Source organism: Petromyzon marinus, chromosome 22 (assembly GCF_048934315.1).
Source record: "Petromyzon marinus isolate PM22_M1 ecotype Great Lakes invasive population chromosome 22, UKy_Petmar_22M1.pri1.0, whole genome shotgun sequence".
Taxonomy (NCBI): Eukaryota; Metazoa; Chordata; class Hyperoartia; order Petromyzontiformes; family Petromyzontidae; genus Petromyzon; species Petromyzon marinus.
In genome coordinates this window covers 18,683,529-18,711,433 of record NC_133688.1, presented here as the reverse complement: position 1 = coordinate 18,711,433, position 27,905 = coordinate 18,683,529, and the positions used below count along the sequence as shown (strand labels likewise).

The 27,905-nt window shown below is 47.5% G+C and overlaps 1 protein-coding gene across 2 annotated transcripts in view; it reads right to left on the bottom strand.

Moving 5' to 3' along the window:
• Positions 1–27,905, bottom strand: part of ADGRD2 (adhesion G protein-coupled receptor D2) — an 82,359-nt gene that overhangs the window by 34,889 nt on the left and 19,565 nt on the right. For both annotated transcript variants that reach the window (XM_076068807.1, XM_076068808.1), the window contains exons 15-21: positions 25,954–26,080; positions 22,797–22,900; positions 19,786–19,888; positions 14,335–14,488; positions 7,603–7,736; positions 6,202–6,317; positions 3,187–3,307 (exon numbers count right to left, since the gene is read on the bottom strand). In XM_076068807.1, coding sequence (XP_075924922.1) covers positions 3,187–3,307; positions 6,202–6,317; positions 7,603–7,736; positions 14,335–14,488; positions 19,786–19,888; positions 22,797–22,900; positions 25,954–26,080 — 859 coding nt within the window. The remainder of the gene's footprint in view (positions 1–3,186; positions 3,308–6,201; positions 6,318–7,602; positions 7,737–14,334; positions 14,489–19,785; positions 19,889–22,796; positions 22,901–25,953; positions 26,081–27,905) is intronic.

Genomic DNA, 27,905 nt, shown 5'->3' with positions numbered 1-27,905 from the left:
ACGTGTTAAACTGACGCTGGACTTGCAATCCAGAGGTCGCCGGTTCGATTCCGTCTCCCGGCGGCGCGGCAGTCAATCCGACGGCGTCGGTTCTTAACTCTCCCCCACCGTCTCTGTCCGTCGAACTTCATGAATGGGCTCGCCGCGCTTCTACAATCGGCAGTGCGCGTGTGGTGGGGTAAAGTGTGGGTACTTTTGAACCTGAGATTGAAAACTAATTTCTCTGATTTTTTATGTTTAGCTTGTTGTCCCCCCCCCCCACCCTTCCCCTGCACCTCTGATTAGCGTGGTTGGCTACGTACGGTGCATAAGAAGTTCAGCATACGCACATACCTACACACTTTCATTTGGCAAGCATGAAAGAGGAGGTCGAACACCCCGCAGAGGGAGCTCTCTCTGCCAACAGTGGCGAGAGATAAGAGATTCGTAAACCGCACGCCGACTCCTGTAGTCAAGCGAGCGAAGTTACAAATCAGTGTCGTGAACTTTATTTCAACATTATTATTTTTTCTGTATTCAATAAAAAGTTCACATTGTACCTCTTGTTGGTGAAACAAAACAACGTCGTGCGCTTGAAATGTTAAAATATCGCGCGAGGCGGTACGAAGGTTTTCTTTTCCCCCTCTCCGTCATTTAAAAACAAAACATTCAAAATAAACGTCGCAATGTCATTCGTGCGCACACTCGCCCATCGCGTGCAGCTCCTTCGTTGGCTGCCTTATCACGGATATGGGATGCCGCGGGGATGCGAGAGGAATTCACGGATCTGGCCATTAATATTCATCAAGGCGCTCGTCTCACGCCATGCCGGCAGCGGTGCATGAAGTTACGTGGGGAAGCTTCAAATGGGATCTTGCCTCGTTTGTCGCGAAGACTGAATGTATGCTGCCTCGTGATCATGAGTTGCAAAGAAGATTGATTCGTGGCGGTTGTGGTGCTTGTAAGTAGATTTAAAGCATTAAAACACTTGCGCGTCGGCAATTTAGCAACGCGAGTGAAAGCATACGGGGGACAATCTGTGGGTGAGTATACAGTAAGTAATAATAGGAAACAATACCAATTCGTTATACAGAAAAGCCCCACCGAGTCTCAAGTGTGTTTTGCAAGAGGCGTCCTGCATTGGGATGCTTGTCCAAGATTATTGATGACAGTCTGGCTGCATTGTCGGAGGAAACTTAAGAGCACCCGGAGAAAACCCACTCATAAGAGGGGGGTAACACGTGATTATGTTCTTATTAGACTGAGGGAAAGAAAGAGAACAACATGGGGTGATGAAATGAGCTCGTGTGTGGATGCTCGGCAAAAATCGAGATATGGTAGGATCACCGGAAATGGCACGGATTGGAACGGCCTTCATCCAGCAGTGGCCTGATCATTACTGAGGCTGATGATGATAATGATGATGGCTGCGAGGGGACGGGCAAAGTGTGGCAGCAAAGCACTACGTGACCTCAAGCAACAGGGGCCCCAAACACAGAGGCGCGAGGGGTCACGGCTCGTGGGTGGGGGTCACGTGAGTCTCTGTGTGGCGTGCTCCCTTGCCAGGAGGGCACCGTCGCGGCTAATCCAGCTAGCCGGAACCCAAGCGTGGCTGGTCTGTAGCCCGCGATGCCGGATTACTGCCGGATTGCTGTGGGATTCAACGCCGTGGCCTAATTAACCGGCCGCAGTCCTGTTTACACAGCGGTCGACGGGCAGGTCGCGTGCGGTGGGGTTACGGTGACCGCGCCAGACTCGCGAGTCAGAGGTCGCCGCTTACATTCGAATAATCGAACCCCGCGCAGCAGATGAAATAACGAGGCAGTTTTTTTTTTGCTCTGTTTCTTTCGAATGCCTTCGCTGCTGTCCACCCGGCAGTTTAAAGGGGTACGGAGCAGTTGCTCGATCGGCTGGTCACGTGTGGTGGGGTAAAGTGTGGGTACTCGTGACCTCTACCAAGGCATATTGCCAACGTGGAAGAGTAGGCCAAAATGGCCCACTTAGAGGGGGCTCTGTGGAGTTGTGCGAGTGAGCGATCGCTGCTGTTATGCTCGCCATTTGTGTTTCTGTTCGAGTGAAGTTATCATTAAATACATTTCACAGACGTTTCAACTGCACTTTATTTTGTGTGACGCAGCCCTTCACGCCTATTGGGGACCAAACAAAAACAAAGTTACCATTTGTTGGGAAGCCCAAATTTTGTCTGTTTTATAGACTCCACCCCACCATAAGCTCTGTGGACACTCTACCGCCACTCCTGTGAAGGTACTCCAAATCCGGAGAAATTAACGGATGTATGTATTCAAATTTGTTTTCTCTAAGATTTGTTTTCTTGTCGTGTGTATTTTACGTATCCATTTTTTTATTTGCTATGTAGTGGGGTTTTGTATCACCTGTGTACGGAACTGGATAATTGATGTGCAGCGTTGTGGGATGCAATTGCATGAATGACCCTATATAAAATTAAATTATTACTAGAGCAATGTGGAATATCCACCAGGGCTGTAAACAAGAGATGAGAACATATCCTTGATTTTTTTTTGTTTCAGCAGCAGGAAAGCCACTTAGATTTTTTTTATCTGTATGCAAAAAAAACCGTCCCCTATTCAACGGCAGTTTCTCTCCGACACAGGGCAACAGAATCAACAGCACCTCGGAATGCTGTTGACGCTGTAGCCGACGTAATTTACCAGCAGCGTGGGCAGGTAGCGGTGAGCAACACACCCATTGCTTTCGAGGCGGGCACCTGCAGCGCCGACAAATCTCGCAATGACCGCCGAGGTGGCAAGATGTTAACTACCTCGCCTGGTATACAGAAGGTCGTGGGTTCGACCCTGACGCCTGCTGTATATTTGGAGTTTGCGTGTGTGTCTCTCTCTCTCTCCCCGTGGTCGCGTCCCTCCGGTTTTTCCTTCCACATTTAGAATCGACGTGCATTTAGGGTACGTGGCTGCTATACATTTGCACATGATGATACGCCACTTCGTTGCGCTATCATTCGTGGCCAGGTCGCTTCTGAGCTACGCTGCTCTTGTTCGAACCACGGGGAGAGAGAACGCGCAAACTCTAAATATACATCAGGTGTCAGTGTCGGGATGGAACCCACGGCCACGTGCTTACCAGGCGAGGGTTTAACATCCCGAGAGAGAGAGAGAGAGGAGGGGGGGGCAGCGGCGAGCAAGCACGAGTGAGCCCGCGAGCACCTACCTGCAGCGAGTTGAGAGCGATGAACAGGTAGGCGAGTGCGGGCGCCAGGTGCACGAGCACTCCGCAGAGCCACGTGAGTCCCAGGATGGGCAGCAGGACGATCACCGCCTTGATGGCCGCCCTGCGCGCACGTGACAGCCCTCGTCATCCGTCACGTGACAGGGATTCTCAGTCATGGCTCAATGCTAAGGTGTGTGCGCGTTATAGCAGCACGCGGCCTGGCACACGTATTGGAAAATCCCTGTTCGGTACTCGGTAATGTATAGGTCCATGACCCCTTGCTGAAAAGAAATGCACTATTTGTGGCTGAAAGCGTAAAATCAGTTTCCTTAATGTGTTATCTAAAGCGCCGTAAAATAATTATTACAAAATATAGTATTTTGTTTGAACTGCCAATAAATGAAGATGTGGGGTAAAAGCAATAATGCGGCGGTTAGCCCACTGCGATATGAACCCAGCGGCCCACGTTCGATTCTCTGCCACGGCTAACAACATCAGTGGTGAGTGATATCTGTGGTGAGTTATATCTGTGGTGAGTTATATCTGTGGTGAGTGATATCTGAACTGGTCCTGGGTCCCCCTCCAGTCTCACCGCTCACCCCACTCCCCAACACAGTATGAGCCCGGCCTACATCCAGCAGTGGATTGATGAAGGCAATAAATTATAACCGCATTCTCTGGATTACAGGAACCACTTTCCCCTCCCTGCATTTCAAAGCGTAAGTTTTAAAGCGTATGTTAAAGTTTGGGAGGTACATGATGGGTGTGAGAGTCTGCATTTGGTGCGTCTTACTTTCCAAAGCGTCTTACAATCCGGAAAAAAACTGTCTTAGTTGTATCCCAACATACAAGCTGTACGCTGTTGCTTTATTCAGTGCATGATGTTTCTTGATAATTTCTGCCCATGTTAAGATTGGGTTACCCTGCTATACTGAGATGGCATGGTGTTTCACTGCCACCCTGTGGTGAGAATGCTCATAGACACTCTCTCTGACCCTTGACTGCCAATGCTCATGTTGTACGCTCGCACAATTTGAACACTTGGATATATAGTCACTTTTACTGGTAGGAACGAAGTTGTAAACTGAGTGTACCAGCCTGCAATAGATTAATGTGTCCGTCCGTCCGTCCCCTTTCAATACTTGAACGAAGTGAAAAATTCCAATGTTCCTACCAGCCCACCCTGCAGGGACCTGTTATAGGTGACGGGTTATAGTATATGGTGGTCATTATAGAAGCGATAGTGGAAGTGATGCATGCGGAAAAAGCTGGTGTTGGTATTATTTCGGTAATTGTGGCGGCGTTATGGGTGGCGGTAATGTTATTGTGGTGTGTTAATGTGTTCATGATAGTGGTGGGGATTGGGTGATAACACTGGAAGCAGTGACCGTTGGGGTGCTGCTCGTGTTTGTGGTAAATTGATTTTTTAAAGTGCGGGAGCGGTTGAGAAACCAAGGCGACTCTTGTTAAAATCACCCAGTAGGGTTCCAGAGGGTTACGGAACACGGATTGCCTCTCATGTTCAACAAAATATTTGCACACGGGGAGGGCTGCCCTCCCTGCCCTCTGTCCCCTGCCCAATTTCCCCCATGCTCCTACCCTGCCACTGACTTTAACTGCCCCCCCACCCCACCTCCCCCGGCCTCTCTCGATTTCCCCAGTGTCTCTCCTCATGCTCCCCCTCCTGTTGCCCAGTGCTGCCCCCTCCCGCTGGCATGAGCTGTCTTATTGCAAGCTGTGTCCTCCATGGGCCATGAGCCAAGGCGGATTTTGGCCGGTGCAACCCAGGGGTGGAAAATGCTGCGGGCATCCACCACCATGGGCATAAATCTTAGCGTATATCCTCTCTGTTTTATAGACGCACTTCCTCTTCATTTTCATATTCTGTGCACGTTTCATATCGCATCAGTGTGTGCTTTTTTTAAGTGTATAATTTATTTACATTATCTTTCAAACGCACCCCGATACCATTTCTATTACATTTTATTTTCTCACAAAAAGCTACCACCGTGACCTTGCTATAGTATATATTTGTGATCAAGAGACAAAATGCTTAGAGGTAATGACAGTGAGCATGTACCACCCTAGGTGGTACTGATGAGCCGTTTTAAGGGCCAATGGCACACAAGAGACCACTGTGCACTGTACTTGGGGCGGTGGCCAGCCATCAGATCTAGGGGAAGAAAATTGCCTCTAGACCTATGGAATAAATTATTTAAAATCCAAGAGACATCATCGGGATTGCAAACGTTTAATTGCTTAAGTAATATAACAAGAAATTAGTTTCCCATGCCGTATATTTTGTTATACAGTTAAATCATCAGAACATAAAATGTAGCATTTAAATAAATGCTTCGCGTCCTAAGGGGCACGTATCTCAATAGACTTTGACCTGATCTAAATAAAGGACATCGAAATTAACCCATTCGTGCATTAATTGTCAAAAGCAAAAACCAACTACGCTATAGCTTTGGTTAAATGTGATTTTTAGACGTCAGAGGAAATCATGCAAATGTATTTTCAAATGTTTTACGTGACTCAATTGCAGTCAAATAAATCATAGCAGTCCACCACAGTCGGCTTGATGCACAAGAGGATTACACACAGGCAATGTAGTCTGTAAAGAGGTTTGTGTACTTAATTTTTTTTTAAACAAAAATCTGCTCTATATATTTTTATAAAGAAAGCATATAAAAAATCAAGGCAGTTTAACAAAAAATATACATCCAATTGGAAGGATAAAAAACAAACTTTCGCAATTCGCCAGCAGAAAATATTTATGATAAAAACAACCTCCCGCTCGTTTATGAACTGTAAAATTTTAACGAACATAACAAACCCACGCAGAAAGCCCTCTAAATCTGAAGGTACAACCCCCCCCCCCCACAAACCCTCTAATCTGGAAAGCCCGTCCGTAGTCGTGGCAGCTGCCAGCCAATGACAAAAGAACCCTTTAACGTACTCGCCGGTCAGTGTCCGTGGCCCTGGCCGTGCCCGCACATGGCGAGGCTTCACCTTATTTGATCGTAGGCCTGCTCGGTCGGACCGCTGCTCACGGCCAGCATGATGGAGCGCCGCTTGGCCGTTGCCATGGTGATAGCCAGCACCCGGCCCAGCACGAGCACGTTGACCTGCGGCGGGAGGCGAGTGGACACGGGTAGCAGTCGGGGCAGTAGCGGGGCCAGCGTCCCGGCCTCGCGTCATAAATCACGCGGAATAAATTTCAAGTCGCTCACGAAGCCGCGCGACCCTTCGCCTTAAAGGAACGGCCCACGGAAGTAGATATCACAGAGCTATCTGCGAGAACCTCTGGCCCACGCAGAAGATGTGCCAGCACTTTTGAACGTGCCCTTTCACACAGAATATATATTTTTTCTCTCACATGGCAATCAAACTGATATTTTAATTCGCAGAACTGGAATGTCACCAAATCAAGTGCAGGACCAAATTTAAAGTGATGGCTTTTGTGTGCAATCATTGGTGACTGGGCTGAGAAAATCAACTTTCTCCACGCAAGAACGCAGTTTAATCATGGGGTATCTGCACCATTTTTTGCACCTAGGATCTTAGCCGTACTGCACAAAAAAGGAAATGTTAAAGTTTTTATTTGCACTACTCTCTTTTTGCGTATGATGGCAATCTATTCAGGAGCTAAATGCCAATGTAGAGCGTCAGGAGAGAGTTCGTATAATTTAGCTAATCCTTAGTTGACGGGGCGTAGCCTACAGTGGATTACTAGAGGGTCCACAGTTTGGGTTGCATTGCCACGGTTCGTCTTAAATTTTACATTCATAAAGGAGATGTGCGCATCGGCCTGTTGACGTTCTAATGCAGTTGATGGTTACACCACCGGTGTCTTCGAGGAGGAATGTCAAAGCCATTAGGGTGCGACGTCTGGGTCCTTGAATTTATTTGCACTCAGCGTTTGCCAAACCACGGCAGTGAGACTTCACGCGAGAGCAGAATCAGCATCAGAGTTTATACTGGAGGAATCCGATGAGCTGTGAAGCTCTTTTTCACAGATGTCCAGTAGGGGCATGTCAAAAGTGTACAACAAACAATACAAGAACACGATACGAGTGCAAAGTGTGGGAAAGGTAAGCAAATAGCAACAAAAAAGTTAACTAAACTATTTTTTTAATTTTACCAGGTAAAGCCCACTGAGCTACAGCTTAAATTTCAGAAGTGACTTGGCCACAAATAATAGCTCCACGAAGTAGTTTATCACGCGGACATTTATAGTAGCCAAAAAAAATAATCTAAACGCACTTCTAGTCATCGGGTCTAACCACGTGGGCAACCAAAACCTGGATTCGAACCCAGGTTCTCTCAGCGGTCCCAAGCTCCTAGCGAAGTGGCCCAGGAGAGGTGCACCCCCCCCCCCCCCATCCCCAACCAAGGCCACCTCGGGCTCACCGCGATGATGAAGAGCACGGGCCCCACGAAGGCCCAGATGACCCCGCTGTGCACGTTGAGCCAGCAGTGACGCGCGGCCGTGTAGTCCTCATGTGCGGCCGCCAGCGTGATCCCCACGATCAGCACCGGGATTCCTCAAGTGGTGAGGCCGGGAGGGCGGGGGAAGGGGTTGGTGGCGCAATCAAAATCAGAATCGGAATCTTGATTTGTACTGCTGGAGGAGGAAATGCGATGAATGTTACAACAACAAACGATGCAAAAACGCGATAGGAGCGCAGAGAATAGGAAAGGTAAGCACATCACTCGAAACAACTTTTTAAAAAAAAAGTCTTCAGAGGTAAATCCCACTGTGCTCTAAGCTTATTTTTCAGACGCATTATTGAACGAATCATCATTGTTCATTTCTGGAACGGTATCTGTTCACCTATAGGGATGTGAAAGCTGGTGAATTATACATACCCTACCTACAAAGCAAACTAGAAGCAACATAATTTTTGTTCATGAAGGTTGTTAACAATGACTAATGGACGGGACCAGATGAGTCACATGAATGCATTACGGATCGGGTAAAAAAGAAAAAATAATCACATCTTGATTTGAAGCTTTCGTGACTGCAGGGATCCATACTCTTTGGTTCTTTCGGTAAAGTCACGTGGGCGTAGAATAAAATAAAAAAATAAATCACGTTTCGGACGCAACTCAAGCGTCCGTCATCAGGTGGGAAAGCTGATGACGGACGCTTGTGTTGCGCCCAAAACGTCGTGATTTATTTTTTTTATTTTATACCTACGTGACTTTACCGAAAGAACCAAAGAGTATAAAATAATCATACTTAGAGAAAGGCAAGTTAGATCTATTGGACATGTAATGGGTACACAAGAGACTGAATATGAATGTGCTTTGAGTAGGAAAATGCGAGGTACAAGGGAGAAGACAGCTAATTAAGTAAACAAGAAATTTGAACAATTGGATGCAACGGGCAGTATCTCATGCAAAGTTCTTTGGTAACATCACGGACAGAGATCAATGGAAGGCAATGATCACTGACGTATTTGAGAAAGGACGATGGCCCGTAAGATGCTTTATTGCATCCGTAGTCTTAAGCCGGGCTTCCGTACCGGAGTTGAGATCGGTTGCGTGACCGAATTGCTGTCGAAATGGCACGACTGGATCGCGTGCTCATTGCATATCACAGATTCAGAGAGTCGAGTCGCAGTGATTTTCCTATTAAAAAAATAGCTGAGGTTGGTGCTCATCACCCGTTTACGGCCGTGAGACGTTGGCAGAAATTCCGCGTTCCTATGGCGGGGACGGGTTCTCTTCATAGTCATCGTCGACAAATTTTTTTGAAAGCAAAATATTTTTTAATCGCGTTCATTTTTTTCTCTCTCTCGATAATTTCGAGGGAAACAAAAATTTGAGGAGCAGGGTTAGGGGGCTGGATAGAAGCGGATTAAACACGGATCTTGTGAAAAGCTCAGCGACTAATTTACGTGTTTGGCAAAATGGACGAAACGTGACACTTTAATGCAGATCCCATTTAGCTGTTGAAAATTGATGGGAAAGTGTTTCCTGCTGATGTGTGAATTAGGTCTTGAGCCCTTTCCGCATGAAAGTAAATGCACGTTTGTTGGCACTGTTTGGAGTACATTACCAATAAACGGCGAGTTAAAAACAATTTACCGTTCGAAATGTCGCATCAAACGTATCGTAAGTTTTAAAGGAGGTAGTTTATTTATCGGGAAAGTTTTGGATTACATTTTTTTGCTCTTCTAAAACAGGACAGACAATTATCTGGCATCACGCAAACTAATTTGTGTTTTTAAAATCGCATTTATTTTAGATAGACAACTTTAATAGGATGGCCAAAACTGTTCGGCTGCATTCTAGATTTAAAGCTTTCGTGACTGCTAGGATCCATACTCTTTGGTTCTATTGGGTAAAGTCACGTAGGTGAAAATAAAATAACAAATTCTCACGACGTTTCGGCCACAACACAAGCGGCCTTCATCAGGTGAAGGGACGAGACTATCTGGAGGACAGCGCTGGAGTGGAAGAAGCCACGCTTAGATCACGACCTTTAAGCTGTGTGAGAAGAAAAAGACCACGCGCCTTGACAAAGGAATTAGCATATAATTTAGCATTGAAATGGCTCATTGAAATAGCTAAGTGACTTTACCCAATAGAACCAAAGAGTATGTTCGGCTCCAGCCAGTTTATTTTCCGCTACGTAAAAAGGGTTCTATATCCAGTGAACCTCATGGCCAGTATATAGCAAGGTCACCAGTGGTTGTTATGAACAGGGACCACAATAACCCCACTATGCATCACTTTTGAAAGCTCACAGCACGTTGAGAACAAAATAATGATACCGTTAGCTCACGAGCCCTCACTGACGATCCCGTTACATATCGTACAAAGGATGGGAAATGTACGGCGACGTGAATTTGCGGGCGGTAGTGTGTGCACGTGTGCTACTTTTATTTCCTTTTTTTTATAAAGAACATTTTCAATCGGCGTGTTTCGCATACTTCAGGCTGCCGCGTTGCTATGTGCCATTCCTGAAGGGTTTGAGCATTCATCATCGGGCCCTGGGCGATGCGTTCTTCCAGGTGTCACCCTGACCATCACTCCGGAGACGTTGCGTGTGAAAGGGAGGACGGACAAGCAACCGAGATGTTCCCTGTGCCCGTCAATCAATCAAGCAGGGGAGGGGGTCCTAACGCGAATGGCCAAATTTGTCCGACTACTTGAGTATATATATTTAAAAAACTATCAAGAATCAGTGGTGTAGCCCATGCTCTGCAAGTTATCAGAATCTTTAATTTAGACTGGAGGAATCCGATGAGATATGACGCTCTTTATCACAGATGTCCAGTAAGGCAGGTGCTACTAGTGAGTGGTTCCCGGTGGTAATTGGATAGATTACAGGCAGGAGCTGCGACGTTGACCCCCCAATTCATCACGGATAAGAGCAGTCCCCACTGCACTACTATTGCTGGAATACTACTGACTCGGTAGCGAGTCTACAGTCTGTGCACCACCGGATGTATCTACCAGGGTCGGTCAGCAGCCACAATCAGCATTTGCGTCACCTCGTTGAAGGCAGGAAAACATACCTTGAAACCTGCACAAAATGTTAGCCATATCTAAAAAAAATTCTGGGTGATCCCTATCCATATAAAAAAAATTAAACTATTTTTTTTATATGGATATATATTTTACCAGGTAAGGCCCACTGTGCTATATAGTGATTTCTCAGAAGCGACCTGACCACAAATGAAAGTTCAATGCACTTGCTTATCATGTGGAAATGCATAGAAGCCAAATACTTTATACGGATGTTTCTAAGTGTGAAAGGAACTGGAGAAAAATCCACGCGACCACGTGGAGTACACGCAAGCCCCAAAATATACAGCAGGTGTCAGGGTCGGGATCGAACCCACGACCTCCTGTGTACCAGGCGAGGTAGTTAACATCTCGCCACCGTGGCATATACCGTAAAGTATGTATATACGACTACGTGGGTGTCTCTGAGCTACAGCATCTGGCAGCAAAGCGCAGCGGCCGTGCACTGCGCGAGCAATCAACAGCAGCCGACGTCACGGCGAGACGGAGAGGGACTGGGGGCGAAGAGGGGGGGAGGGGGGGGGATTTTCCAAAACAAGGAGGAAAAAAACCGAAAGTCTCCACCGGCGCTACGAACACGTGCACGCTGTAACACCGACACGCGTGTGCGACCCATGATCCAGCACGAGGGGTGGGGGGGGGGTCCCGGTTAATCCCCAATGACGCGTGGTTGTGAGGAAAGGAAAGGAGAGGTCGGTGGGATTTTTGGTTCTTCTTGGGGTGGTGTGTTTTTGTTGTTGTTGACAGCTGCGCGTAAATAATAATCTCCGCCAGCAGGGGGAAGGCGTTGGAAAGAATCACGGCGGAGCGGGGATGGCGAAACGACGGCTACAACAACAGTGGGAGGTTGGGGATTTGTTTTTTTTTTTATATCAAACGTTCATGTAAATGGGTTAATTATACAAAAAAAAGGCTCAGTTGTATTACTCTGGGTCGGAGCGGTGATGCGGTGACCGGCAGCGCCGCGGTACGAACCACGGTGACCCGAGATTCGTACCCGACGGCTCACGTCCGTGGCGTGACAAACACACCGGGCGAATATCATGGAAAGGATAATGAAGTGTGTGAGTACCTCGTCTTGAGCGGTGTGTTATCACGCGGCTGACAATCACTGGGATTTCTGTTTTTAATGTCCCGGGAAAACTGACAGATAGCCCAGGCAAGTGGCTACCTCAAAGAGCGGAGGATTCTGGGAGAAACCAGTACAGGTGAGCGACCCTCAGGTATCATGTGTGTCGAACTTCTTTCGCACCGCACGTAACCAACCGTGCTAATGGGGTATGATACACAAACCGTTCCTGGGTGGGGGTGGTGCCCCCCCCCCCCGCCCCCCCGCCCCCCCACCTTTCACCAAACCGACACCGACGAACGTGGTGAAGTATGGTCAAACAATCCGCTTGTGTGTCGGTCTTTGTGTCTTTGTGTCTTCTTGTCTGTGTCTTGTCTCTCTCTCAAAAATGTCACACTTAACTTCTAATTTAGCAATCTTTGGAAGAACGTAATCAACCAGGCTCTGCGTTAATTGTCCTCGTGTTGTAGGATTTCCTGCAGTCACGAAAGCTCCAGATCTGTCATTGACATGCTAATGTCTCTATCACCCCCCCCTCTCTCTCTGCCCCCCTATCTCTCTATTTAAGGCCTTGACACAGAGGCGTTGTTCTCTGTGTGTCTATGTGTATGTCTTTCTCTGTGTTATCTCTCTGCTTATGTGTCTGTCTATGTGTCTCCGTGTCTGTGTTTTGTCTCTCTCTCAAATGTAGCTTTCTTTTTGTAAGAACGTAATCAACCAGGTGGGGTGTTGACTGTTATGTTAGCCGACTCTCTGTGTTGTATTGCATTATATTTCTAAGTTTACTAGGTTTATTTTCTCTTTCATACGTACCTGATGATGATTGCTTGTGTTGCAATCGAAACGTCGTATGCTATTTTTTGATAATTTTTCTTTCTACGTGACTTTACCGAAAGAACCAATGAGTAATCCGCCAGTAGTCCACGCGGCAGTGGATCCACGTGCTGCGGTCGACCGCCTCGTCAAAACGACGTCCTTCCCCTCCTTCCCCTCCTTCCTCACATTCGGGCCGCGTCCCGTGCACCCCGAGCAAACAAACTCGATAGCGGGCGGTTCTTTTTTTTTTGCTGTAAAATTTTATTTGGAAGTCTATGAAGGGAGTCTACAGTTGGTGGATCCTTGACCTTTAGCAATCACCTCATCTATATGCAGAGCACTTGACCTGCGCCGAGTGCGACGAGGGGAGGGCGTGAGTGCGCCGCTAAGATTGGGGTTATCCGAAAGGGGCTCGGGGTTTTGACACTTAATGTCCCCCCCACCACCACCCACCACCACCCACCCCCACCCCGGTGCCGTTCAATCGCTGCGCTTTGCCGAGTCAATCCCCTCCGTCCTCTTGTCGGGACAGACGGAATGCGCTGGGGCGTGTTTCCAATTACTCTGCCCGTGAGTGTGGGAGTGTGTTATTAATAGCGCGCACACACACACAAAAATCAATATATGCTGAGAATGAAAAACATAACCGCGTGCGTTCCAGCTGACGGGCACTCACGAGAACTTTAGAATGTCCCGGTATAGGCTGTCTCGATGCCTTTTGCACTCTTCATGGTTTCCTTTTAAAACATTTGTGGATTATATATTTTTGTTCTTGTGACGTATGATTGATTTTTTTTAAATCAAATAACCCGCTGGAATGTTTTCAACAAGAACTGCACGTACTGATTCTGCTAACATTATTAAGCCAGTCACCGATATTAACACGCGCGGTGTGAGTACACGAGTGGCTACCCACAATGTATTGGGTTTTGGGGATTGTTTGACCATACTTCACCACGCTGGTCAGTCCGGCTTTGGTGAAGAGTGGATCACCCAAGGGCCGATTCGGATATCACTTGCACCTGATGTGAGCTGTGGCCGTGAATGCAACTCAAGCTAACACGTTCATAGCACACAGTGCGCTCACCATCGCAAATTAAATTGTCACGTGGTCAATTATCGTTTCCGCTCACTCAACCGATAAGTTTAAGAACGATTTTCACAACCAAGTGTAGCAATAAGATAACGACGTTTTGCTTTAAAGTATCGTCAGGACAAGAACCAAGCGGTCAGATAAAAAAAAGTGAAGCAGAATTCTGAATTCCTCGATTTCCAGGGCCTAACCCAAACAATCGAGCACCGTGGTGGGGGAATGTTAACGGCCTCGCTTGGTATGCAGGGGGGTCGTGGGTTCGATCCCGATCCCGACCCTGACACCTGTACGTTTTAAGTTTGCGTGCTCTCTCTCCCCCTCTCCCCCGTGGTCGCGTGGATTTGTATCCGCATCCGCCGGTTTTCCCAGCCACATTTAGCATCAATGTGCGTTGAAGAGTATTCAGTTGCTGTACATTTCCACACGATGAGCCACGTCGGTGAGCTATCAATTGTGGCCAGGTCGCTTCTATAAAAGAGCTATACAGCTCAGTGGGCCTTACCTGGTCAAAAAAAATAGTTTATAGTTTTTTAAGAGTTAAAGAAATAACGAGGCGACGTTTGTCGATGCCGTCGACTGATGCGGTGGGTGGGTGGAGTCGTGGTCGTTTTTGGCCCAGGCTCACCCCAGCCGATGAGGTAGTAGTGTTTCATGCGGCTCTCCTCGCTCAGGTTCACCGTGACCACTTTGCTCCACAGGAGGAGCCCCTCCACCAGCATCCACATGAACGCGGCCATGAAGAAGAGATGGAGCAGAGCCGTGACAGCTGTGCACGCCACCTACAGTCAGAAGGGAAGGCAGAGGCACAGGTCACCCGTGTAGCCGCGGTGGCGAGATGTTAACTACCTCGCCCAGTATACAGGAGGTCGTGAGTTCGATCCCGACCCTGACGCCTGCTTTATATTTGGAGTTTGCGTGTTCTCCCCGTGGTCGCATGGATTTTTCCTCCGGTTTCTCCCTCCACGTTCAGAAACGTGCATTTAGATTTTAGAGTATTTGACTGCTATAAATGTCCACGTGATAAGCCACTACGTTGAGCTATCATTTGTGGCCAGGTCTCTTATGAAAAAAAGCTATATAGCTCACTGGGCCTGACCTGGTAAAAAAAAAAAAGTTAAGTTTTTAGTTTAGTTTATACTGTTGGGGCAAGTGCTGTTAGCGAGTAGCAGCTACGAAGGCCAGTACGGGGGTGGGTGGTCAACACCACACCCGGACGAATTGGTGTCCTGAGTGGTGATGTTTGAGGCTGAGTCGACCTAGAGGAGGTCCAGAACCGGTTCAGAGAATCCTCACTGGTGTTGGTGGTCATAAGCGGCACACACACAATACACATATCCCCCTGTGTAGCCTTTCACAGACTGTTAGGGCAAGTGTCGTTACCAAGAATCTATTAAGGGTCAGAATGGCAAGGTGTATGGGTGGGTGGCCAGCACCACACCGGGGCCGCCTTTGTCTCCCCAATGGTCATGTTTACTCACCGAACCAGGTACTCTTTTAAGGCTGAGTGAATACGGGAGAGGCCCAGGAATGGTTCAGGTGTTTGTGACCGATGGTGGCCAGGAGAGGGAATCGGACTCGGGTCGCCGGGTTCGTAGTGCAGTACACTAACCACTGCATTACCGCTCCCCGTACTTACACGCTCACGTGCACAATCTCGTGAAACCATTTTTACAACTCAGATTGGGGGTGGGTCTGAGTGGAAGGATTCTTATTTCTGTTTTACAGCTCAGTGGCAAAAAAAACTATATTTATATGACTGGGGGCAAGTCATTTCATAAGACAAACTGCACTTTTGGACTTCTTACAAAGTGGTTTGCTGTGATTGTTCCACCTGAAGACGGAAGCTTGTGTTGCCTCTGAAACGTCGTGATTTAATTTAGTTGTTTTCATTTATTTAATTTTTACCTACGTAATTTTACCGAAAAAACCAAAGAGTATGAATCATAATTGGACCTCCTTTGCCAGTACCAAAATATAATAGGGGTTTTCCCCTTTTTTTTTACAAGGATTCATGTCTGCATTAACCACAATACTTGCAGCCAAAATGCAAAAAAAAACACACTGATAATATATGCATTGTCCTTGAAACTGATTGGTCCACACCAGGGACGGCTTTCTTTGAGCCTCGTCTCAATTGGTGCTAGACCAGATGACGCCAAAAGACATACAGCTCAAAGACAATGCACTATCAAAGTAATGAGGGCTCGGGGTGAGCATCTACATCATTGGGCCTCCTTTGCCAGTGCCAAAATATAATAATAGGGTTTTCCCCTTTTTTTCTGGCAACAAAACTGATATATATATTTTTTACAAGGATTCATGTCTGCATTAACCACAATACTATTATTATATTTTGGTACTGGCAAAGGAGGTCCAATGATGTAGACGCTTACCCCGAGCCCTCATTACTTTGATAGTGCATTGTCTTTGAGCTGTACGCCTTTTGGCGTCATCTGGTCTAGCACCTATTGAGACAAGGCTCTAAAGAAAGCCGTCTCTGGTGTGGACCAATCAGATTCAAGGACAATGCATTTATTATCAGTGTTTTTTTTGTTTGCATTTTGACTGCAGGTATTGTGGTTAATGCAGACATGAATCCTTGTAAAAAAGGTTTCAGTTTTGTTGCCAGAAAAAAAGGGGAAACCCCTATTAGTATGAATCATTGCAGTCACGAAAGCTTCAAATCTAAAATGTATTTCACCCATGACTAATGTGTAAGATATTCTCGCAACATTTTTCATAAATAACATATTTTTTCAATAACATTGAAAATTGTAAAACATTTTAAAAATAAAAACTTTGACAATTTCTTTTTTTACAAATTTTATAACATAAAATTCCAAGCAACAATGGTCCATCAAACCTTCCATAGTTTTTTTTGCATTGCTCGCAGGTGAAATGAGGTGCCCAGGGTTTGTCTTGATCCCTGACAGGCATGCCGAAATATGCCTTGTAGGCCTCACACATCTTAGCAGATGCTTCTACAGAGTACTTTTTCGCTCTTGTCTTGATAAATTGGCCGCAGACATAGCAAAATGCGTCTGTCGGACGCTTGCAGCCTCTTGATACCATCTCAGAAAAATTCAGATATGTATCCACTTAGGCAGCTGGAACTAAACTGAACTGGTGGGCTTATACTACTATTTATATTACTGGAAAGTTCTAGAATGTTCTAAAAGTTACTCCAAGTTTACGCAGCACTTAATCTATCTTGAAGGTTCTGTAAAATAGGTAAATTTCTAAATATCACTGTCCTGGTCACAAAAGCAAAGTTTGTGGGGAATAATAGCCATTTTCTGTACTTTTGAGGCATTAGCAATTAGGAAATTACACTTACTTTGTAGCACATTGCTACGAACCCCAGCCAATACGAGTTCAAATCCTCTGTCACGACGAACATCAGTGGTGATGAGTGATTTCTGAATCATTAGTTTACAAGTCAATTTCTCTCACCTGGGACCCCCCCCCAGCCCCCTGTCTGGATTAAAGCAGAGAGCCACCGTACTACAATTAATAATAATAAAACATTAAGGCTCCCAGCGTTACACGTCCCTGGGACTTTTCAAGCTGCACATTTGTCCTTGTTATCCCGCGTCGGTAAGCCCGCCATGATTGCACCGTCCCCGCCCCGGCAACAACGTTTGCCCGATGCTCTTTAAATGTCGCAGGTAATTGGTGACCTTCGGGAAGGTCGCATTTCCCCACAGCTGCTGCCCGTCCGTCCCCCGTGACGAGACGGAAGGAAGCCCTGAGCCGGGCGGGGAGTGGAGGGAGGATGGCAGGACTACTCGCTGCGGGCGATACCACCATTTGACAATTGAGGGGGGTAACGATGCATGTGACGATGAAGCTGTCAAGTCGACAGAATGCAGCGTCTACTCTGTGTGAGGCGCTGTAGCCGAGGGTTGATAGTACGCACGATTTGATCAACACGCAAAGGCGACCCAGGTCCAAATTCCCTGCCTGCAGCCCCCCCCCCCGCCCCCACTCAATCGCCTCAGCTGCAGCATCCTGCCACTGCGTGCGCTGTCTGTCCTGAACGAGGAAGGTAATAATTCACGTGGATTTTAATTGTCAAAGAAGAAGGTCCTTGTTTTACTAATGCATACATTTCATGCCTAAAGCCTATGACCAGATCACCCTAAATTTGCCCGATCTATATTGGATCTCCAAGGTGCTCAGCAGAAGCTGAACCTGGTTCGTAATTGTATTGGTGACCACCACCACGACTACGAATACGAGGGCTTGCCAGGCGTTGTGGTCGCGGGGCTGCGAGCTGTGAGCTACGGAGACGACAGCGTCGAGTGTCTCCCCTCGTGCAGGGCAGCGCACCCATGCGGGGTCTCTCCAGGAGGGTTCTCTCCTCCAAACGCCCGTCGCCAATGGGACTGGTGGACGAACTTCCCAGACGGAGGACAAGACCCATCCTCAACAAAAAAACTAATCTTGAGACTCGGGCTGTGAGGGCTTTAGAGTGAGGCTGGGAAATCAATGTCCATCTATCCCCCTTCGCCCGCAGGGGATCTTTAGTGGGGTAGGCTACAGCGGATTGCTCGCCCCCCTCCCCTCCCCCCAGCTGCATAGCCGTGACCCTGTTTAAAGACGGGGGTTGGGGGGGGCACAGTCAATGTTAAACAAACAGTTAAACTAATTTGAAAGCTAAACAGAATGAGTAACGATACGATCTGCCTTTGTCTACGGTGCATTCGTCTCCAGCTCTCTCATCCCGTGTGTGTGTGTGCGTGTGTCTGTGTGAGCAATGGGCTAAAGCAACAAAAAAAACGCCGCTGGTGTTCGTAGATTTCGCACCAACATTTTTTTTATTGACTTTGACAATTTGGAACGGGGGTGGTTGGAGGGGGGTAGGGGGGGGGCTCATCCCCCCTCTAGCCCCCCCCCCCACGCTAACGGGACTGTAGTCGCACAACCAACCGGTCTTCTATGTGGATAATGTGGTAGTGGTGCAGGTGAATTAGTTTTACAACGCCCTTTGTGAATCCACTGTTGGATGAACCCCCCCCACAACACCATGTTGGCCGTGGAGGATGTTTGACCATACTTCACCACGCTGGTCAGTGTGACTTCGTGAGATTGTGGGAGGGGAAGAGGGGGGAAGGGGGTTGAATCAGGGCCGGTTCAGATATCACTTGCTACTTTATTTTGGGGTTGGATGTCATTGGCGTGAGCCTGCACACGTGTGTGTGCGGAGCGGTTAGCGCTACGCTGCGCTACGAACCCCGCTACCCGAGTTCGATTCCTGCTCACGGCCAACACCAGTAAGGATTATCTGAACCAGTCCTGAGTCTCCCCTAGGTCGACTCAGCCTCATATGAGTAGTTGGTACGGTGTGTTAAAACATCACCACTTGGGAGACAAAAGTGTACGGGCGCGGCATTGGCCAACCACCCCCTCGTTTTGCTGTTCTGGCCTTCATAATTGCTCACTGACAGCACTTGCCCCAACAGTCTGTCAAGGCTATACGGGGGATCTTTGCCTTTTGTGCGTTTTGTCCAGCGCCTTGTGATCTCCGGGTGAAAGGCGCTTAAGAAGTGTACATCATTATCATATTCTCTGGGTCTTTCGGTAAAGTCACGTGGCTTTACAGAAAGACCCATAGAATATGAATTCCTGCAGTCACGAAAGCTTCGAGTCAAGATCATTATTATAATTATTACTGATGACAGCCTTGGCCAGAAATTCAACTCTCGCCACTCGGCTCGAAGCACGGAGGAGACCTACCCCGTTGGTGGTGGTGGAGCCACTGCACAGCAACACAGAGGGGACCTACCACGTTGGTGGTGGTGGAGCCACTGCACAGCAGCACGGAGGAGACCTACCCGGTTGGTGGTGGTGGAGCCACTGCACAGCAACACAGAGGAGACCTACCCTGTTGGTGGTGGTGGAGCCACTGCACAGCAACACAGAGGGGACCTACCACGTTGGTGGTGGTGGAGCCACTGCACAGCAACACAGAGGGGACCTACCACGTTGGTGGAGCCACTGCACAGCAGCACGGAGGAGACCTACCCGGTTGGTGGTGGTGGAGCCACTGCACAGCAACACAGAGGAGACCTACCCTGTTGGTGGTGGTGGAGCCACTGCACAGCAGCACGATCTGCGCTGCCGTCAGCGCGAGGAAGAGGTTCTTGTGGATGGACGTCCGGTCGGACTTGGGGATGCTGCGCGCGGCCACGGCGCATTGAACACACCGAGGGAGATCGGACGGAAACACATTGAAGATTTAGGCACTTCTGGACACGTTTTTGTCGATAACAGGTTTTGGGTTGGAGCGAGGGGCTGCAACGGTGAGCACGCCACGCCATGAGCCTCGGCGAACCGAGGCTAATTGATTGATGTTGTAACGCTCTTACCCGCCCCTACTGGACATCTGTGAAAAAGAGCTTCATAGCACATCGGATTCTTCCTCCAGTATAAATACATACTCTGATTCTGAACCTTGATTCGATTCCCGCTCAATGGTTAACATCAGTGCTGAGCCGAGTGATATCTGAGTCTCTCCCCCCCCCCCTCCAGTTTCACCAAATCTGTACTGATCAGCTTGGTGAAGTATGGTCAAACAACCCCAACCGCCCAGGTCTACACGTGGTGTGGAGGGCTTCATCCAGCAGTGGATTGCCAGAGGGCTAAACCTTATAGTTATTCAAATTTAATTATTTAACACATTTCATGACAAAAAAGTGGCTACATTTGCAGTAGTGCAATTGACCAAATATAAACATTCTCCACATCATTCGTCTCATTAAAATAAAGTAACTGGTTAGCCAACTCGGGAAATAACTAAACAAAATGACAGTCCTTTGTCAATCCGCTGCTGGATGAAGCTCTCCCGACACCCCGCTGGTCACAGACGCTGCTTGACCATACTTCACCATGCTGGTCAGTGCAGGTTGGTGAAGTGGGGTACGAGTGGGGAAAGCATCGGTTCAGATATCACTCGCTACTATTGTTCTCATCATCAGCATTTATTATGTATTATTGTAATTATTTATACCATTCCTCTCATGTAGTAAATCTCAAAGCACCATGGCTGGGAATGGAACTCGGCCCATTGAGCTCACAGCGCAGCGAGCGAAGAACTCGGCCACGGCTCATCACCATTTATAATGAACTCGACTTTATGACTGTATGTAAATCCCCTTGCCTCACAGTTTCGGAACTTGCAGTCAAACGGAGACTTTTCAGCACCGGCATAAGACCTGACCACCTGTTTAACAAGTCCTCTTCTCTGTTTCGTTCTCTATCTCGTCTCTTGAAGTCTTTCTCTCCCCGGTTACTTCTCACCGATTCTCCTCCGTTATAAGCATGGCCCTATGAGATCCATTGTTGAAGGTCACCTCATAAATCTAGTTCATTTTTTCAGATGTGTTGTTTTGGGGGGAGATGGTCGTTCTTTCAGAGCAGGTGGAGAGCGAGAGTAGGAAAGACTGACTGGTGTAATCACAGACCGCTCTTTGCAGTGCCTTGTCATGAAAACAAAAACGAAACCCCGTTGAAAAGCGTTGAACTTGGAAACGGGTTCTGAAATGATATCTGAATATTTAATGATGAGCCGAGAATTCGATGTTTCATTTTTCTAATGACCAATTGTAACAAAAACTCATGGCTGTGGTTCAGTAAAACAAAATCTTGCCTGTGTACATTTTTCCTACATATTCTGAAAATGATAAATATTTATTCTTGGGTCTTTTGGTAAAGGCACGTAGATAGGTTCAAAAAAAATAACAAAAAACTACGACGTTTCGATCGCAACACAAGTGGTCGTTTTCAGACGTGACTTTACCGAAAGACCCAAGAATATTAATTCCTGCAGTCACGAAAGCTTTAAGTCATGGTATATATTTATAATTATCGCAATTTTGCTACACAGTAATGTCTGCTGTCAGTAATATTCAGCAGTCGGGAAAAAACAATGGCACGGACCCTATGAACTTGGCTTAATAAAAAACACACGGCATCGTCGGTTAAACATAAATTAAATCTTGCGTACGCTGCAGATTGCCACGCTTTCATCGAAACTTGGGCAGGCAGCTGAGTTTGGGCAAAACATCGAGGCGCGTGAGTCTCGAACAAGAGATCAAGAGTGCGGGGTGGGGGTGATCGCTGCCCTGACAGCATGGCTCTGTTCCACGTCCGTCTGCACATCCAAGTCTGGGGGTTTTGTAACTTTGCTGAAACCGGCTCATACGTCTGTAAAATACACACGTGGACTGGATGGACAACGTGCGGTGATTTGCTTGAGTGAGTGTGTTGCTGTGACTACCAGTGGGCTGAGCAGGTGAGTGAGTGTGTTGTTGTGACTACCAGTGGGATGTAGCAGGTGAGTGAGTGTGCTGTTGTGACTACCAGTGGGGTGTAGCAGGTGAGTGAGTGTGCTGTTGTGACTACCAGTGGGGTGTAGCAGGTGAGTGAGTGTGCTGTTGTGACTACCAGTGGGGTGTAGCAGGTGAGTGAGTGAGTGTGCTGTTGTGACTACCAGTGGGGTGTAGCAGGTGAGTGAGTGAGTGTGCTGTTGTGACTACCAGTGGGGTGTAGCAGGTGAGTGAGTGTGCTGTTGTGACTACCAGTGGGGTGTAGCAGGTGAGTGAGTGGGCTGTTGTGACTACCAGTGGGGTGTAGCAGGTGAGTGAGTGTGTTGTTGTGACTACCAGTGGGGTGTAGCAGGTGAGTGAGTGAGTGGGCTGTTGTGACTACCAGTGGGGTGTAGCAGGTGAGTGAGTGTGTTGTTGTGACTACCAGTGGGGTGTAGCAGGTGAGTGAGTGAGTGGGCTGTTGTGACTACCAGTGGGGTGTAGCAGGTGAGTGAGTGTGTTGTTGTGACTACCAGTGGGGTGTAGCAGGTGAGTGAGTGTGTTGTTGTGACTACCAGTGGGGTGTAGCAGGTGAGTGAGTGAGTGGGCTGTTGTGACTACCAGTGGGGTGTAGCAGGTGAGTGAGTGTGCTGTTGTGACTACCAGTGGGGTGTAGCAGGTGAGTGAGTGTGCTGTTGTGACAGTGACCATGGTAGTAGCGATAGAAGAGTGACGAGGAGGGGAGCGGGTAAGTGGGTGTACACAAAAGGCGTCTCACTCGAGCACGACGAAGAGCGTCAGGGTGACGACGAGAGCACAGAGCGACGCTCCGGACCCAACAAAGGTGAGCACATTGAGGATGTCCTCCTCGGCGTCTGTCCGCTAGATGGGGGGGATGGGGCGGGGGCACAGGGGAGCGCTTTTATCTCGCGCAGAGTCACGACCACACTCACCCCAACTCCCGAGAATACCCAGGGAGTCGCCATTGCCCACCACTCCGCTCTCATCTCACTCAACTCCCCCTCCACGCACTCTCCTGCCTCTCCCCTCTCATCTCACTCTACTCCCCTTCAAGCAATCTCCTCACTACTCTCCCCGCTCATCCCACTCTACTCCCCCTGCACATGATCTCTGCTCCAGAAATCGACGCCTTCTCTCGAGACCTCGAGTCTGCCTTTGTTCAGTGGGACGTCGCTCATTCTCCTCTACTGCCCCCATGGCCTGAAACTCCCTCCCCCCAGTGATCTGTGCTGCTGACTCCCTGCCCCGATTAAAGTCCAGGCTCGAGACCTTTCCTCTATTGCTCTTACAATGACTGACTGCCTCTTTTTTATTCAAATACAAAAATAAACCGACACACATTCATACCCATTTTCCATATGAAGCCTAAATACCATTTTCTTTAAGCAACATGCTCCGATAGAGTTGCATTTTGATAGTAATTATAACTTAGTACATTTGGTATTCATGCCATCCTTATCGCACAGGGCTGTCACCACGGCGCTATGATACACAGACACAGTGTGGAGTAGTTTCAAAGCAGGGGGTGATGTTGCGACGTGTAATCCCTATTGAACAATTTACAAGTAGATTTTTAAAAAAATGTCTACAGCGACACCGGCACACAATGGCTCATGCTCTTTTCGAACGCCGCCACGGGGCCTTTAACGCCCACCGCGAGTGAAGCAGACGCCGCGTATTTTACACTTGATACACACCGCACGGCATTAGCCAGGGCGGCCTGCCGGGGAGTCGAACCACGAACCTCTGGCAACGAGCGGCGCTACCGCCGGGCCAACGTCACAGCCAGCCCTGCTGCCTGCCGCCCGCTGCCTCCGCAGCCGCTGGATAAATCCAAACCGTATTGCGCTCCTCTCTTGTTGTGTTTTAAGAGAATGATTTGTGCGTATATCACGGGAGGCTGTAAAAGCTGGTCACGCTGAAGGCTGAGCAGTGGACATTTGGCGGGGGGGGGGGAGGGCGGGAAGTTTGTTCATTCAAAGAAAGTGTGCGGAGAAACAATGAGCTGCACATTCGTCAGCTGAGACACAATCGCGCCGTTTTACGGCCGAGCCAAAGGGGCCGTGGTCAATCGCGCGAGCGGACCGCCGCAGCGTGTCGAATCTCACGGTGTATTTTTTACGATGATATTTTATTTTACATTTTTGTTATTATTATCATCGCCGCAATGAAACGCTGTTTGGGACGTCGTGAACTCCTGAAAACCTGTGAACACGGTTCCTCCGTGGACCTTGCTTCAAAGCACGTGCCAAAAAATGCGAACATTGCCTCCTGCAAGGCAGACAGGGCATATAAATCGAAGCTCTCTCAATGATCTCAGCCCGGGTGCCAATAAATGCTCGCGATAAACCTGTCGCGGAGTGAATGGCCACGCATGATTTGGTCATAGGGCTGCAAATGGGCAGTGGCTGGCCAACGGCCCGGTGCAGCATTGGCAGAGCTTCCATCCGTGGGGCTCTCTGTTGCAGGGGTTCGCACGTGGTATGTTAGGCGGTGGTGGAAACGGAAATTTATAAGTCGCGATATTAAACCTGTTTGTCTGGCAGCCTACGTTAGTTGCCATTCCCCTCCGTAGAAATTCTGCCGTGTAGGCCTGGGAATCATTCTGAAAAGTGCCGTAGTGGCATTCGTCGCACGTCGGTAATTTTCCACCACCGCACAAGGGCGGAGGAAGGTGGAAACGAATGACAGCATGTCTAGCGGACACCCGCGGGCTATCTGCCCACGGATCGTGATGATGATGTCCTGTAAGATTTAGTCTGCTTGTGATGATTCGTCGTTGATCTGATCCGTGATCCTTTCACCCCGCTGGGTACTCACTGCCAGCCACTCGTCTCTCTTCCTTCCTCCTCTTACCTCTCTCTGAAAGTACGTGCCTCCAACCCTTCGTATTTCCCTCTTGTCTCCTAGATCACAGCTCTAGGCACTTAAATTTTCACATGGGCATCCCGATCGCCTTCATTCTGTGGACTCCGGCTCTCTTTGTTGTTGTTGTTGTTGAAAAATACAAAACGGAATGGCCAAAGCTTCCGCCAGTACCAGAATGGCAGAGACTGCGGCTTAAATTGGCAAAAAACTGGAACAATGAGGATGAAAAGGTTGCTCTTCCTTTTAACCGTAACTCGTCAAACTTTTGCTGCCGTGAAAATCAAACGCCAGATTTTTTTCCGCAATGCAACAGGAGTAGGAGAAAAAAAGAAGAATCGGATGATGTCGTGGGGTTTTTTTTTTGAGCCACTAGAAACAAACTCCGTGAAAAATAATACGTGATAGTAAGTAAATAATAATAAACATTTATCCGGCGTACATTGAATTAGTAACAGCAAGGTGACATTTGATGTTACAGCTCACGGTGCAAAAAATAAAATGTAAAAAAATTGCGAGCTCTAGAAGGTCAGCGTGTGCGTGATGATGAAGGCAGAGCGGCAGTAAAGAGAAACTCGTGAACCACAGAGCAAAATATCAAATTTAAACTAAATGAATTTAACAACATTGGAAAGAAAAATTGAACTTGCATTCCCGGTGCGGCTCCGCGGTGGGGGTGGAGGGGCGTGTGTCACGCCGCCCATGCATGCTATATGAGGTTGCCACCTGTTTTCCTTTTCCCAAAGATCGTCCCCTTTTTGAGGCAGCTGTCCTGGGAAATCTACGAGTCTTCCGGAACATTAAAAGCCCCGGCTTTTTTTTGTCACTTGCATAATAATAATGATAATACACAGCTCAAGATGCCTCATTTACATGCATCTTCTCACTTCGTCTGCTATTGTGAGATATTATTCTTCTTGCGGCATGTGCTGGGTTGTTTTTTTATATCCCTGAGGTGGGAACCCTCGGTATTATGTATCGGCAGGAAGTGATATAAATCGGACCGTCGTACACCGGAGCCCGCCTGTGTAGACGGTGCACCGTCTTACCTCTACCTCCACCACCTGCAGGAGCACGGCGAAATTGGTCGTGTGGTTGCAAAAGCACGACGTGGATTCAGTGCCGGTACGGATCAGCTTGCAGCCTTTGTCTGACCAGCTGCCCCCCGATCCCATCCTGGAAAGGCAGCCAGCGAACAGTCGACAAAATGTGAGAAATAATAATAATAATAGGTTTTTCCATTTCTGGCAATGAAACAGGTATTCATATTCTTGGGTCTTTCGGTAAAGTCACGTAGATAGGTTCAAAGAAAATAACAAAAAATAAAACAGCTGTTAATATTTTGATTTAAAGCTTTCGTGACTGCAGAGATTCATATTCTTGGTTCTTTTGGTAAAGTCACGTAGAAGGGAAACAATTGTATTGTTTTATATTTTTATTAGTTCATTGTTTCCCTTCTACGTGACTTTACCGAAAGAACCAAGAATATAATAGGTGTTAAGATGTTCAAAAAGTCTGCATTAACCACACATGGTTGTGGTGACCATGCAAACAAAACATGCTCTGATAATGTGAGCATTGTCTTTGAAACTGATTGGCCTACACCAGAGATAGCCTTGTTCTTTATGGCCTAGTCTCGCCAGTGTCAGGCCAGAGAACGCCAAAAGACGAACAGTACAAAGACAATGCACATATCAGAGCATTTATAGCTTGGGGGTGAGCAGCTATGTCATGGGAGACCTTTTGATACTGGCAAAAAATGTATCCCATGAGTCGTCAAAACGCACCACTCGCATCGCCGCATGCCACCCGGAATGACAAAAAAGCTGAGTTTTGGGTTTTGTTGACGTTTTTCTTTAAATTAGGATTTTTCCACAATTTTATCCCAATGGTGCTATCGGCGATCATAGCATGATGCAAGGAAAGTCTGCATTCCGATCATTCGCAAAACAGCGCCGACACTCTGTGTGTCTTTGAGATTTGTAATTAAACACTGTTGTTTATGCTGTTTGCAGTTTAGTTGTGGCATGGGTTTCTTGTAAATAATTGCGGTTTCTGCTCTTGTTCGTTTGTACGTTCCCACCCTACGATGTTTTGTAACGGCCGCCACTGCTGTCCGTCTTGGGCTGTGGTCTCCGAGTCTCTATGCAACTCTATAGATCCCTAAGAATACGTCTTTCTATGTAACTATATGGATTTCCGTGTAACTCTGTGTAACTACAATGTCGTGTAACAGTCCTTGTAACGGAGCTGCTAAGGTCAATGGGGCCTTCCTAGCTGAAATAATGCAGCCTGAGTCACAGTACAACCGGGGCCTTAAATTAAACTTGATCTTGATTTAAAGCTTTCGTGACTGCAGGGATTCATATTCTTGGTTCTTTCGGTAAAGTCACGTAGAAGGGAAACAATAAATAAAGTCACGTAGAAGGGAAACAATACAATAATAAAAATATAAAACAATAAAAAAATATAAAACAATTTTATTGCTTTATATTTTTATTATTTTATTGTTTCCCTTCTACGTGACTTTACCGAAAGAACCAATAATATAAACTTGATCTTTTTGGGTCAGCGACCCAGCAGGTATTTCCTTATACGGCATCCAGTAATGTAAACCTTTTGCTATGGCTGTGGCTACTGGTCATGGTGCCTACTGAGGGCTACTCGGGACCGACCAAACATTCAGTGAGAGATGAAGTCCGAATAGCAAACTTAGATCTGAGAAATTCGCTCACGGAAGTGGATATTACAGAGCTGCCACAGATATCTTCCAGTGACCTCTCGTCCACCCGCCCTGCCTCTTGAGAGTGATCATCTTTGTATGACAATCGAACCAACATTTGTAATTCTCAGCAGAGGAATTTGGCCAAATGAAGTGCACAACAAAATTAAATATGTTGGGGTTGTTTCACACTCTCACTGGTGACTTGGTTGAGACCATCAACTCACCACACTTGAGAGACGGCTGAAACCTGGATTGGAACCCAGCTTCTCAGCTGTG